This window comes from Lemur catta, chromosome 6 (assembly GCF_020740605.2).
Source record: "Lemur catta isolate mLemCat1 chromosome 6, mLemCat1.pri, whole genome shotgun sequence".
Taxonomy (NCBI): Eukaryota; Metazoa; Chordata; class Mammalia; order Primates; family Lemuridae; genus Lemur; species Lemur catta.
The window spans coordinates 11,213,358-11,226,819 of record NC_059133.1 but is presented as its reverse complement, the minus strand read 5'-3'; the positions used below and the strand labels follow the sequence as shown (position 1 = coordinate 11,226,819).

Genomic DNA, 13,462 nt, shown 5'->3' with positions numbered 1-13,462 from the left:
GAGGTTCAGGAAGCACAGCAAGTGTTTGGGCTGTCCTGGGTCTGTACTGGGTACGTCAGTAATGACTGCCCCACCCACACAGCTCTTGTGAAGGTAACTGCCCTGCCCAGGTGCAGGCAGTCATGTTCTGGGACCACATCAGCTCCCTCTGCAGAATGTGAGCGGGGATGTTCGGCAAGCACTGGCCAGCCAACAGGACATGTAGCCAGAAAAAGGCTCCAATTCAAAGAATCCCCAAACTTGGAGCTCCCTGGTGCAACCTTGGGTCCAGAACGCCCTCCATCGAGTCCCTGCAGAGTAACCCAGAGCGTGAGGGTCCCTGGATGACCCCTCGTGCCTCCTTTCAGCGAGTCCTATTTATAGGGTCAGACGACTCCCAACGACCGCCAGGGTTGCAGGCACGCAGGCAGCACACCTGGCGCCCCTTCCCTGACGACCACTCCAGAAGTTAACCCAGGAGGCTGTGCGCAGCCTTGTCAGTGGAAGATGCAGTAGCAAGATGCAGTAGCTAAGAATGCCATGGGGATTTCATTCATTCATGCATTTGTTACTTTGTTCCTTCATTCATTCAGCACCCCAGTACCGAGGGCCCGGGCTGTGCAGGCCCAGCGCCGGGAGGAAAAGCAGCTCTGAGAGGGTCTGCCCAGGGTTCAGGCCTCAGCAGCTTCAGCCGCTACTGCGGGTCACTTGCTGGAAGGTGAGTGTGGGGTGGGGGAGGTGAGGGCAGGAAGAAGGAGGCAGCGGTGAGCTGTGCCAGGCCTGGCTCCGGGCCGCCTGCCCTGTGTGCTGGGTAAGGCCGCCGGAGCACGTCCTTAACACACTGTCACAATCAGCAGCACCAGGTTCGGATTAAGTCCTCAGCGCTGGCGGTCAGTACATGGTGCTCGTGCAGCTTTTTTCTTCTTTTTTTTCTTAAACATGGGGTTTCGAGCTGTCCCCCAGGCTGGAGTACAGTGGCATAATCATAGCTCACTGTAACCTCAAACTCCTGGGCTCAAACGATCCTCCCGCCTCAGCCTCCTGAATAGCTGGGCCTACAGGTGCACAACACCACGCCTGGGATTTTTAAAATTTTTTTTAGAGATGGGGTCTTGCTATGTTGCCCAGGCTGGTCTCAAGCTCCTGGCCTCAAGCGATCCTCCCACCTTGGCCTCCCAAAGTGCTAGGATTACAGGTGTGAGCCACTGTGCCCAGCCCCAGTGCAGCTTTCAAATGCCCTCCTGCCTGTGCCCACGTGAGGGTCTCAGAACATCCCCGAGGGTGGGGGAAGGGCAGGGCTGAGTACTACCTGAATCCCCAGCTCTTCCCCCATCTCCAGCCTCCTGAGTTGTCTGGGGACAGCCTGAGTATTTAAAATCTCATCAACTCGTTACCGACACTAAAGTGTTTAATATGAGGCTGTCACCCGCTTGCCAGGCGCTTCCATTAGCTGGCGTGCTCATGGAAACCTGTAGCTTTGAAGTTGATGAAGCTTTTAAGTTTTACCATTTAAGCTAATGGGAAGGCACCAACATCTGTTTGTACTTACGCATCTCTACAACAGAGCAGCGTTACCTAACGGTTGCTATGGCTACCTGCAGTCGCCAGCTCTGTTTGGGGGCTATTATTATCCCTGTGACAGCCCTCACTGTGGCCGGGGCAGGGAAGCTGCACACACGTGATAGGAAAGCCAGGCTGCCTTTGCATGCAAAACTTTCTGCAGCCTTGCACACTCAACACACACGCACACACACGGGCAGGTTAGTTTGATACCCAAAGGGGCAAAAGTGGACTCCACCACGTCAGCCCTCTGCCCCCCTCTTTCTCCATTTCTCATCACAGAATCCCTTGAATCCAAAAATCTGAGACTTGTACAATCACCCTCAAGTCTTCAAATTCTGGAGTCTTGAGACCCAGACTTAAAATTCTCCAGTGCCAAGGTCTTCAACTTTCACCATGCTAGAAACGTGGGTTCTAGATTCCAGAATCATGGAAAGCTGGAGACAGAGAAGTCTAGAATTACAGGGCTTGAAGCTAAAAGAGGCCTTCAATGATATATTGTCCAATTTCCCACTAAATTGTCCGTACAGATCGTCATCTGGCATCTGCTTGAATACTCCTAGGAGTAGTCAGCTCACTACCTAAGGCTTTAACAACTCTTCTTTATATTGAACCAAAAGATGCCTTCTTGGCACACTCAGAGCCTTGTTCTGCCTCTGCTGGCTCCGTGGGGGTGCAGATGACCAGCCGAGCCTCTCTCACGAGAGAAGCAGCAGGCTCACCTAAGATTTTTCCTGTCCAGGCTACACATCCTGGGACTCTCATCGAGCCCCTCCCCGGGCAAGGCAAGGCAGGAGCCCCCGTCTAGTGTAGAAGGATGAGTTCTGCGATCTCCAGTCTCTGGTGACTCCCACCTCTGGTCACACGTGCACACAGAGAACTGTCTCGCAAGGGGCTTCCAGCACCCACCCACACAGGTCTGAGCCTCCAGGCGGCTGTGCACTGAGCCCCGCTGTCCTTGAGAGCAGAAAGTCCAGCCTCGGTGATCTGGGAATATGCTCCCCCATGGGCAGCCAACAACTCCCCCAGATGAGTCTGGGAGATTATACTTAAAGACTTCACCAAGGAGGATCAAAGACGGAAAGAAAGAGAGCGCTTTGGGTCCTCCAAGCCAGGGGTCCTCTCAGGCTTGACTGCCCCCCTCCTCCTCCTGGGAATCAGCCTTTGGACACCAGCCCGGTGGTGCCTCCCTCCTGTCCCCAGGCCCCCACCCCCGGCTCAGCCGCGCCTTCCTGGCAGGGTCCACCCTCCTGGGCCAGCGCCAGGCCAGGACTCACAGCAGGGCTGGGGCCTGGGGTTTGCAGGACCTGCCCGAGGCCCAGGCCGGGGCAGCAGGACCCCCGAGCTTGCTCCAGACTGCCCCTGGAGCCCACCCCCCACGACAGCTCTTCTCCAGCCCCTAAGTGACCATGATACTGACCACGGCTCCCTTCTCCCCAGCTGTCCTTGCAGAGCCTCCAGCCAAGCGGCCGGGCTGGGGGTGGGGAGAGGTGTCTTATAGCAGCTGGGGAGAGACACAGGGAACTAAAAATACAGTTTACATGGCAAGGCTCCTCCTCTCCCCGCAAGCCCAGAGGGGTTTACTGGAGGAAGGCTGGCAGGGACACAGCATTCTAATCCCAGAGTCAACAGGTGTGGCCTGGGACACCAGCCTGCCTCCCCTGTCCCCCAGCCGTGGATGCTCAGAGTGGCTCCTCCAGCCCCACTGTCTCCCTGTCACCTGGACCGAGCCCAGCCCCACCTCCACCACTCCACTCACCCTGCCCTCCCATCCTTTAAGGCCCATCTTGCGGGAAGCCCCTCACGCCCCCACTTACCAGCAGGGGAACCGTCTTCCCCCTCTGAGCTCCAGCACGGTGCAGGCTTCTCACCTGCTCCTGCTCGGGAGTGCAACCAACCCATCTGGACTGGCTTCTCCCCTTTTCTCCCCTGTGCGTGCCCTGGGGAAGGAATATATAAGCCACAAACTCATGCTGCACTTATTGCACGCCAAGGGTATCACTCCTCCCAGTGCCCCCTTTTTTTCAGTAGACACTTTTACAAGCCCCACTTTGCAGGAAACTGACGCACAGAGAGGTTAAGTATCTTGGCCAAAGACACACAGCTGGGAAATGCCAAGCCCAAGATTGAAACCCAGGTAGTGTGGCTCCAGAGTGCAAGCTCCATGGCTAAGAACTGGTCTAATTTGGGGTCCTTCCCCCTCTCCCTCTCTCCTTCTTGACAGCATGTAGCAAAGGACCAGGCCAATAAGCTCTTTAAATGTTTATTTTGTTGTGTTGAGTCGGTCTAGGCTCTGGGCTTCTCGGAGGTGACGGCAAAGGCAACCGGTGACCTTGCCCCAGCGGCGGACAACTGGGGGCCCTGCTGCCATCTAGTGGCCACAAGGAGAAACGCCTCCACCTGGCTGGCCCCTTCCGTCTTCGCTTTGTTCATCCATCCGGACGCCCCGCCAGCCAGGATGGGGTCTTTTTCTGTCTCTATATTCCAGGAGCCTTGCTTAGAAGACTAGGGCTGCTTGCCAGATTATTAAAGGATGAATAACTCCTTGCTCTCAGACAACTCAAAGTCCAATGGAGGAGACACTCCAGTGGGATTCAGAAAGCAGCAGAGATTTGAGCAAAGAGCTATGGGAGGGTGAGCAGGCAGCACCTCGGCCCCCATGGAGAAGGGCTCTTGACGGGACAATTGGGCTGGAAAGTGAGAGGGCGAGTTCCGCAGGGCGTCCTAAGCAGAGGTACCAAACAGTGCGTGTGCAAAAGCCCTGGGGTGGTGCATGGGGCAAGGGGGACTGGGAAAGGTGAGGCCGACTGGGAAGGACCTCACGTGCCAGACAAGGACTTGGGGGCTTAGAAGTGCCAGTTCATTTCCACAAACACTCATGCTCACCTGGTATGTGCCAGGCTCTGTGCTGCGCCCTGGGGAGACTGGGGTCTCTGAGCTTCGGGAGGGAAGGATGTGTGAACAGATGATGTCAACACTCAGGATAAGGGCAGAAACAGAGGCACTTCAGCATAGGATTAAAGGCTTTGGAATGAGACGCCCGGACTTGATGCTTGGCCCTGCCATGCACTACTTTTGCAATCCAGAGAAAGTGTCATAACTTTCCAAGGACAATGCTTTTCTATCTGTAAAATGGGAATTTTGTAAAGAATTACCCATCTCAAATGTCATTGTGAGGATTAAGAGGGAGCACACATACAGCACTCAGAGTGGTGCCTGGTACACTGTAAGTGCTAAATAATTGCTCAGTGTTATATAAGGTACAAAGAAATCACAAAGGGGGCAATGAATAGTTGAACGAATGAACATATAATAGAGGAGGTGATACTTGAGCAGGGATTTGAAGAATCAATAGGAGTTTGTTAGGAGCAAAGTAAGGAAAGGATATTCCAAGCCCCAGGACCAAAACATTCAAGGACATGGAAGTTGATGTGTTAGGGCTGGGTTTAGTTGTGGGTCGACAAGAAACTCAAAATAACACAGCTTCAACAAGAGAGTATTAATTTCACTTTCATATGGAAGTCCAGAGGCAGGTGATTCAGAGCTGATACAGCACACTACCGTGTCAGGGACCCAGCCTCAGTCTACCAGATGACACACGGCCTCCACCTCCTGATCCTAGATGGCTGCTTGAGCTCCAACCATCGGGTCCTCATTCCCAGCAACAGGAAGGAGAAAGGGGTGAATGTTATATCCTCTATCTTAAAGAACACTTTCTGGAAGTTGCAATTAATACCTCATCTTGCACATCAAATGGCCTCACCTCCCTGTGAAGGAGGCTGGGACATGTAGTCTTTATGTTCGTGTGGCCATATCCCTGGATGAAAATTGGGGGTTCTATTACCAATATCTACCCATAGGAAGCATAAAATAGCACGGTATGTGTGGGAAGTACAAATATGAATATTTTGGTGTTTCTGTAGTGGACAAAGTGAAGGGGAGAGTGAGAAGACGTAGCCAGAGAAATAAACAGAGGCCGAGCACAGACGGCCGTGGGAGCCACAGGAACTCGGTGTTTCCCCAGGGAGAGCCACAGGAGGGTTCCTAACAGGGAAGGGCCATGGTCCAATGTGCTGTCCTAGAAACACCACACTAGTTGCAGATGTGACCACCATCGTGGAGAGGCCAAGTGTGGAGGCAACATTTTATTATGAAAATTTTCACACATGCAGCAAAGTGGAAAGAATGTCACAGTGAACACCACACACCCACCACCTAAATTCCACCACTGGCATTTTACTAAACTAGTTTTGTCATGTATCTGTCCATCCCTCTAGGCATCCATCCATCCTTACATTTGTGGCAGTTCAAATTGCAGACATCCCTCCTCCTCCCACTTCCCTGTAAATACTTCACAGCGCATGTCATGTCGGGAAGGAGAGGTCCATATTTGATTTTTTTTTCTTTTGATGTAAACTGTACATCCCATGAAATGCACACGTCTTAGGCGTACATTTGCTGAGTTGGGACGAATGCACACGCCTGTGTCACTCAAACTGTATGAAGCTATAGAACGCTGTCATCACCCCCAAAGGTTCCCGCACACCCCTTCCCGCCTCCCAGTCAATCCTGGCCACACCCGCCTCCCAGGGACAACCCTTGTCCTGATATATATATATATTTTTTGTAAACCACAGATTGGCGTGGGGAAGGCAGACATTTAAGAGCCCGCTGGGGGCCCACGTCCAAGGGGGGTTCAGAGCTGAGGGAGGGGCGGGCAGAGGGAGGAAGAGGAGTCGGACGTCCCGGGCCCCTGCAGGCTGAGCTGGCAGGCTGGGGGCGTGTTTGCCCCGAGCGCCGCGTCCTCCGCCGGGTGCGGTTTCCGGCGGGGTGAGCGGGCGGGCGGGGGCGCCATTGCCTCGGGCTGCGGACCGGTTGCCTCTGGGACACGTAGCCTCTAGCCTCGGAAGCGTCCGAGGAGCATCCGTCTGGCAGTTGCAGGGCCACACGTTTGTCCCCAGGGCTGCTCTTCTGAGCCCTGCGCGGTGCGCACTGTCCTCCAGCCACGGGGTGTCGCGGAGGGGTCGCCACGTGTCTCCAGCTCCTTGCTGGCCGGTGGGCGGCAGCATCCGGGACGCTGCTCCGTCTGCCCTAAAGGCTGCCCGCGGGGGCATGGGCAGGGCGCGGGCCTGGTCGCTCTGGGTGGCAGGACACCGGAAAGCAGACCCCACTCCTTGGGGGAGCCGGGGGAGGGCAGGGGCCCGTCTGCGCCTGCGCAGTCTGCTCCTGGTCGCTCCTTCCTGCCTCTCCCCAGCATCCTACAGCCACGCACCCTGCCCCTCCCCGCGCACCGCCCCTGCTCTCCCAACGCCTCCCGCTTCCCTTTAGAGCGAGCAAACCCCGGCCCGGGGAGGCCCCAGGGAGTGGGCAGGGGAAGCCAGAGGAGAAATGAAACATCCACCACCCAGGGCTGAAGTTGGGTTTTCTCTGGTTCTCTCTAAAACCAAACGCAGCTTGCTCCTGCACAGAGTTGTTTCTTTCTTAAAAACCCACTTGGTCCCTGGAAGATACTCCTATTCTTCCCGTTCGCGTGACTTGAACTTATTTCTTGAGAATTGATGCCCTGACCTTATTCTGCTGAGAGAGGATTTGTTCCCCCTTCCTCCCCACAGTTCCACCACAGAACATCTGGCAATTTGGAGAAGCCTCGGTTTACCCCATCAGGCGCAGGATCAGAGCCGCAGGAGCTCTCCGTGGCAGGTAGCAGAGACCACCTGGGAGGATGCCAGGGAAGAAGGACCCTGGGCCCGGAGGCGCGGAGAAGAAAACTTCCTAGGACAAGGGAGAGGAAGCCAGGTAGGAGGTGAGGAGAAATGCTAAAGGCCTCCTATGTGCTAGGCTCAGGTGAAGGCAGAAATGCAAATGTGACTCCATTGGCCTGCTGTCAGAACACCGGCTGCTGTAACTAACAAACCCCCAAATACCAGCGTCTTGCTTGTTCTCAACAGCGATTTAATAGGTTTGTTTCTCATTTACCTAGCAAGCCAATGCAAGTTGAGAAGGCTCTGTTCCCAGCTGATTCAGGGATCCAGGCTCCCTCCCCAAGGACTTCAAAGACCCCGATCCCCCTGTATCCAGCAGGCAAAAACTGGAGAGAGAAACAGTGTAACGGGTCATGTGAGAGGCTTTAGGGACTAAAGTGATGCTCATCGTTTCTGCCCAAATTCCACCAGCCAGATCCCAGCCGCGGGCACTGCTAGCTTGGAGGGAAGTGTGAGAACAACGCCTCTCTCTGTGCCTAGGAGGAAACAACACAGGGTATGGTGAACACATAGCATTATGTGTGCCACAGTCATGGCCTGAGATAAAAAAGTGGTTTATAATCTAGTGGGAAGATGAGAAAGGGAAGTTGGGAATTAAATATTTATGTAAATAATACGTCTTAACATCCCACATAGCACATAGTAGGTGCCGGTCGTGGTGTTTGTTAAAGCTGTTCGGGTCATTCTTTTCCAAGTGAGTGTTGTAGCACCACTGATAAAATGCTTGGCAGCTGGGGAGAGGGACAGGTGGGAGGGACTGGAGCGAGCTGATCACACAATAGGGGCTTGGAAGATGGTGAGAGCAAAGTTAGGGGAGCAGGAATGCACATGGAATATTCAGGAAACCCCAAGAAAACCAGTTTGGCCAGGTCAGAAGATGTGCGAAGGGGATTGGTCATGGATGGGGTTGGAATGCGGCTTGGAGCGGATCAGGAATGACTTTGAACTTGAAGAATTTTGGCAGCTCTTCAGCAGGCCCGGAGGAGGGGCTGTGGTTGTGGTAGGGTGGGAGGGGGTTCCCGTGCATCTGAGATGAATCAGCAGAGTCAGTTAAAATTGGTCACCACGACCCAGCAGGGAAGACCCACAGAGCAAACAGTTGTGTTCATTTATGTGGCAGTGGGTTTCATCTGGGGGGATCTTGGGCTTTCTATTTTGGAGAGCGGGGAGCTCAGGGTGGGAGCTGGTGCTCTGTGCTGCCCTGGGAACCCCGCTTTGCACTGTTGGGGCAGCACCCCCAGGCTCCCGACCTTGGCAGCAGGACCGAGTGGGCAGTTTGGCCCACCTCCCTGCTCAGCCTGCCACTGACCACTGTGGCCTGGGGTGGTCCCCCTGCCCTTGCCAACTCTTCCTTAGGGCAGCCTTCCTCACCAACGGGACCAGGCCTTCCCATGAGAGGCTCTCTGGCCCCTTATTCACCTGTGCAGCACTGGTCACAATTGTCATTGCAAGCTGGATAATGATTCAAAAGCTTTTTTTTTTTTTTTGAGACAGAGTCTCACTCTGTTGCCCTGGTTAGAGTGAGTGCCGTGGCGTCAGCCTAGCTCACAGAAACCTCAAACTCCTGGGCTCAAGCGATCCTTCTGCCTCAGCCTCCCGAGTAGCTGGGACTACAGGCATGCACCACCATGCCCGGCTAATTTTTTCTATATAGATTTTTAGTTGTCCAGATAATTTCTTTCCATTTTTAGTAGAGACGGGGTCTCGCTCAGGCTGGTCTCGAACTCCTGACCTCGAGTGATCCACCCGCCTCGGCCTCCCAGAGGGCTAGGATTACAGGCGTGAGCCACCGTGCCCGGCCTCAAAAGCTTTAAATAACGTATTTTAAGTTGCCTTACCAGCCCCGCCCTCCCCACTCCCACCCCACTGTGTGCAAACACTGAAGTACCACAGTGGAAAAGGTGGATATGACACAGTTTAGGGGTCTATAACAAAGACAAAACAACAGTAAGATAAATTATAAGTAAATGTATTTCCCTGTTGTGGAACAGTCCCAGGCTCAAGCCTTCTAAGGGGCCCTGGGTCCTCCTGTCTCGTGGCTCAGCTGCGGCCTCCATGTCCACATTCCAGCTAGGAAAGGGGAGCCAAGGGACGAGGGGCGGGGTACCCCCTTCCTTCCCAGGGAAGGGGCCCACACTCTGCTCATATACCCCATTGGGGCTGGAATTTGGTCCCATGGTCACACCAGCCTCAAGGGAGGCTGGGAGGCCGTCTTTGGCTACCTGGCTGTGGCACAGCTGAAACTTGGGCTCCCTCGTTAAGGGAAGGAGGGGAGAAGGGAGATGGGGGTGTCCAGATAGAGGAGCCTGAGATTTTCCTGCTGGTTCCCCATGGACTGCGGGTATCGTGCAGGGTCTGGAAATTCCTGGGTGCCCCGTTGAAGGGAGAGGGTGGAGCCATGGAGGTGGCTGGCGGTCCCCAGGGGCCGGGGATTGAGACAGAGGAGCTCGGAGCACAGGAGCTTAGCAACCAGAGGCAAAGGGCCAGGGCCATGAACCTGAGCAGCACAATGCCACAAAAGGCCAGGGGGACAGACACACCCCAGCAGACAGCATGCAGGCCCCCAGGCCCCTGGGCAGATCAGCCATCCCAGAGCAGGAAGCAGGGAAGCAGGTGTGTGCAGGGAACCTGGGGACGGCCCCAGGACCTGCACCCACCTATCCAAGGGCTGTCTTCCCACCTACCCTCTTACCCTCTCCTCCCATGTCCCTGGCACCATCTTGGAGAGGAGAAGGTGTGGGGTAGTCATGGGGGGAAACTGAGGTACTGAGCACTTACCAGGAAAGACTAAGATGCCATGAACTGGCTCGTCTCAGTTGCCCCCCAACACACACAGCAGTGAGGGGTGCTTATCAGCAAAAGGTGACGTAGTACAGTGGTCAAGGTGGATTCTGGAGCCAGACTACCTGCATTGCAAGCCTGGCTTCACTGCTTACTTGCTGTGTGACTTTGGGAAAGTTACTTACCCTTTCTGTGCCTCACTGTCTTCATCTGCAAAATGGCAATAAACAGTATCTGTCTCATAGGATGTTGTGAAATTTAATGTAAAATATTAATACCTAAAACCGTGCCTGGCACACAGTAAGCACTCAGTACATGTGGGCTGTTGGTCTCAGTTATAGATAATAAAGAAATCACGTTTTTGAAGAAAACACACTTTTTTGACATCTGAATTGAAATGCTTAAAATTTTGGCCAGTTCTATAATTAGTGAATAAGGTCTGTCTCCCAGATGGACTGTGAGCCCGGTGAGGGCAGGTGCCACATTCATCTTGTGTTGCCATTGCTTGGTTCAAGGCCAAGTTCTTGCCGATGATAACAGCATCACCAACACTGAGGGCACCACCCCCCGCGCGTGTCCTGCTGGCCTGCCAGGGCCCTGGTGCAGCTTTAAGTTCTTTGCATGCAGGGGCTCATTCAGTCCTCACGCCGCCTTACCTAGGAGGGGCTTTATAATCACTGCTGAGGAAAGGACATGCTGACCACCCAGGACGGGCGGATGACGGGTGGAAAAGTGCGTTGTAAACCGTTAAGTGAGCTGCTTGTGAGGATGAAAACACTTAGGACCCCTTCCCCAGGGCCTAGGGTCCCAGTCTACTTTTGGCTTACCTGGAGTGCCTGGGGGGAGTGCACCCTGTGTCTAGAATTTTCCCTCCACTCGCCCCTCTATCAGAATGTAGCTGTCTTGAGTATCCCTCATGACCTGTCTTAATAGCCACTCATGGAAATCCACAGAGGCACAGCAGTGTGAAAACTTGCACTGGGTCCAGGGAAGAGGGAGTGATTGGACCACATGATATGGTGCCGGGTGGTGAGGCTTGACAGGTGGGCAGGATCCAGCTGTAGAAAGCTCTGACATCACGGCCAAATCCTAACCGTTCTCCAAGGCTGCAGTTGTCCTTTGTTGTCTTTGTCTGTCTTTCTAGCACCTTCCCCTTTCTTTCCTATTGGGAACTCACTGCCCGTGGCGGATCCTGCCTCTTGACTACAGTGATTGGCTCAGAGATGGGCATGTGATTTGGCTGGACAAATCAGAATCTTCCTTGGGACTTTTCTGCCAGGCGTCCTGGAGGGACAAGTAAGGAAAATGTGTTTGGGGTTGCAGGTGACCCAGGGCCTGAAGAACAAAATCAGACAGAGACAAGGACAGCCAAGAGATACAGCGAGACAGAGCCCTGATGATTTTTCCCTGAGCCACTAGATCCGGCTATGCCTAAAGCCACTGTACCCTGGACCTTTCAATTAAATCATTTGTTCATTCAACAAATAGTGATTGAATGCCTGCTATTAGGGTTCTCCAGAGAAACAGAACCACGGGGGCGGGAGGGGAAGACTGATTGATTGACTGATTGATTATAAGGAATGATTCACCTGATTCCGGGCTGAGACGTCCCGTGACCTGCCATTTGCAAGCTGGAGATCCAGGAAAGTCAGCGGCATAGTTCAGTCCGAATCTGAAGGTCAGATAACAGTGGCGCAAGGTCCAGCCTGAGGGCAGAAGACCAGTGCCCCAGCTCAAGCAGGGAGACAGCTCTCCCCTCCTCCGCCTTGTGTTCTGTTGAGGCCCCCGTGGAACGGACAGGGCCCATGCAGTGGAGAGGGCACTTGCCTTTGCTCAGTCTGCCGATCCCAGCACTCATCTCACCCAGAAACACCCTCGCAGGCACACCCAGAGACAACGTTTGATGAACTATCTGGGCACTCCTGGGTCTGTCAAGCTGACGGACTGTCACACCCACCACCTGCAAGGTGAGTCCTAGAGAGTGGAAATACACCAATTAAAAAGAAAAAAAGGAAAAAGAAAAGAAAAATCCTGCCTAATGGAGTTTGCACGGTTAGTGGGGGAGAGTGTGGGAAGAGAGATGCTAGATAAAATAAATAATAAAAGTACCGTGTTACATGATGACACGTGCTATGTAGAAAAATAAACCAAGAAAGCAGAGACTAGGCATAGAGAGTGTTGGGCAGGGAGTGGGGGGTACATTTTTAAGTTTAATTTTAAGATGCAGTTTAAAATTTAATTTCAACTTACTTGTTAAAGATCTGAATGGGAAAAAAAGAGAGAACGATAGAAATACCTGGGGGAAAAGCATTTCGACAGGGAGCAGCAAGTACAGGGGGCCCGAAGCAAGTACAAGCGTGCCTCGCTTGCTCAAGGGCCGGCGGGGGTCACGTGAGGAGACGTATTCTGACTTGTGCACAGAGTAGTCTGAGTTGGATTTCTGCCTCTAAGGAAAGCGAGGCCTTGAGCAATAAATCTCTGGCCGGTCACTACAGCAACCGCTTTGTGCACATCAGCTCACTCCATCTCATACAGCCCCGTAAGGCAAGGATTGCTACGCCCAGGGGAAGACAGCGAGGCTCTGACGGCCCTGCCCCAGTCATCTGTCTGCCCAGTTGGTCTGGGCGTGGCTGGCCGCTGGTCCCCCCAGGTTCCTCATCACCTCCTCTGAGTCCTGCAAAGCCCTTTGCCCTGCTGTCACCTGGGAAGATCTGCACCGGGTGCCCCTGAGCTGAGACCCCTGCAGCCCAGGAACCAGCGCAGCCCCTGCAAAAGGTACTGGCCCAGATGGGACTTTAACCCTGGCTCCCTAACTCTAGGGGGATTTGAGCTCCCTGGAGCTAGCCCTGCCAGGGCTGACATCCCACACGCCCTGCCCTGCCCCCAACAACGAGGTTCCTGGGGGCCAGTCATTCTCTATGGTTTGACTTTCTACTCTCCCACCCCCCCTGAGGCAGCCGGGCTGCTCCCTCTGTCTGAAGCCCTCACCAGCCTGGGCAGCCTGGGCTCTAGATACAGAAGGTGCATCAAGTTGGAGCTTGAAATGCAGCCGTTTGGTGCAGGTTTTGGCTTCTCAACTCACCTGTGAGCTTCTCAGGGTAGGGGCCAAGTTCAGTCTCTTACTTACCTCTCTAACCCCAGGGTGACCTCTTGACCCAATCGATACTCTCAGAGAAGGTATATTAGGTTCGTAGGCTGCCGTAACAAATGACCACAACTTTGTGTCTCAGAACAAGAGACACATGTTCTATCACATATCTGGAGGCTGTAGGTCTGAAGTCACAGTGTCAGCAGACTTGGTTCCTTCGGGGCCTCTGGACGGTGTGTGTTCCCTGCTTCTCTCTCTCGGCACCTGGTGATGCAGGTAACCCTTGGCTCGC

The 13,462-nt window shown here is 54.0% G+C and overlaps 1 protein-coding gene across 1 annotated transcript; it reads left to right on the top strand.

Moving 5' to 3' along the window:
• Positions 1-2,948: 2,948 nt before the first annotated feature.
• On the top strand, positions 2,949-11,614 carry LOC123640511. The gene is made up of 5 exons (XM_045555138.1): positions 2,949-3,019; positions 3,320-3,534; positions 6,335-6,524; positions 7,152-7,335; positions 11,227-11,614. Exons 1-5 carry the CDS (start codon positions 2,949-2,951, stop codon positions 11,380-11,382), a joined length of 816 nt encoding a protein of 271 aa, XP_045411094.1. The 3' UTR covers positions 11,383-11,614.
• Positions 11,615-13,462: the final 1,848 nt, after the last annotated feature.

What these genes read in the sequence shown, in the direction of transcription:
- LOC123640511 (XM_045555138.1), top strand. Translation starts at nt 2,949, where the DNA reads ATGATACTGACCACGGCTCCCTTCTCCCCAGCTGTCCTTGCAGAGCCT. An exon ending in GCCAAGCGGCCGGGCTGGGG is followed by an intron (nt 3,020 to 3,319) that starts GTGGGGAGAGGT and finishes CCATCCTTTAAG; the next exon opens with GCCCATCTTGCGGGAAGCCC. An exon ending in GACAAGGGAGAGGAAGCCAG is followed by an intron (nt 7,336 to 11,226) that starts GTAGGAGGTGAG and finishes CTGTCTTTCTAG; the next exon opens with CACCTTCCCCTTTCTTTCCT.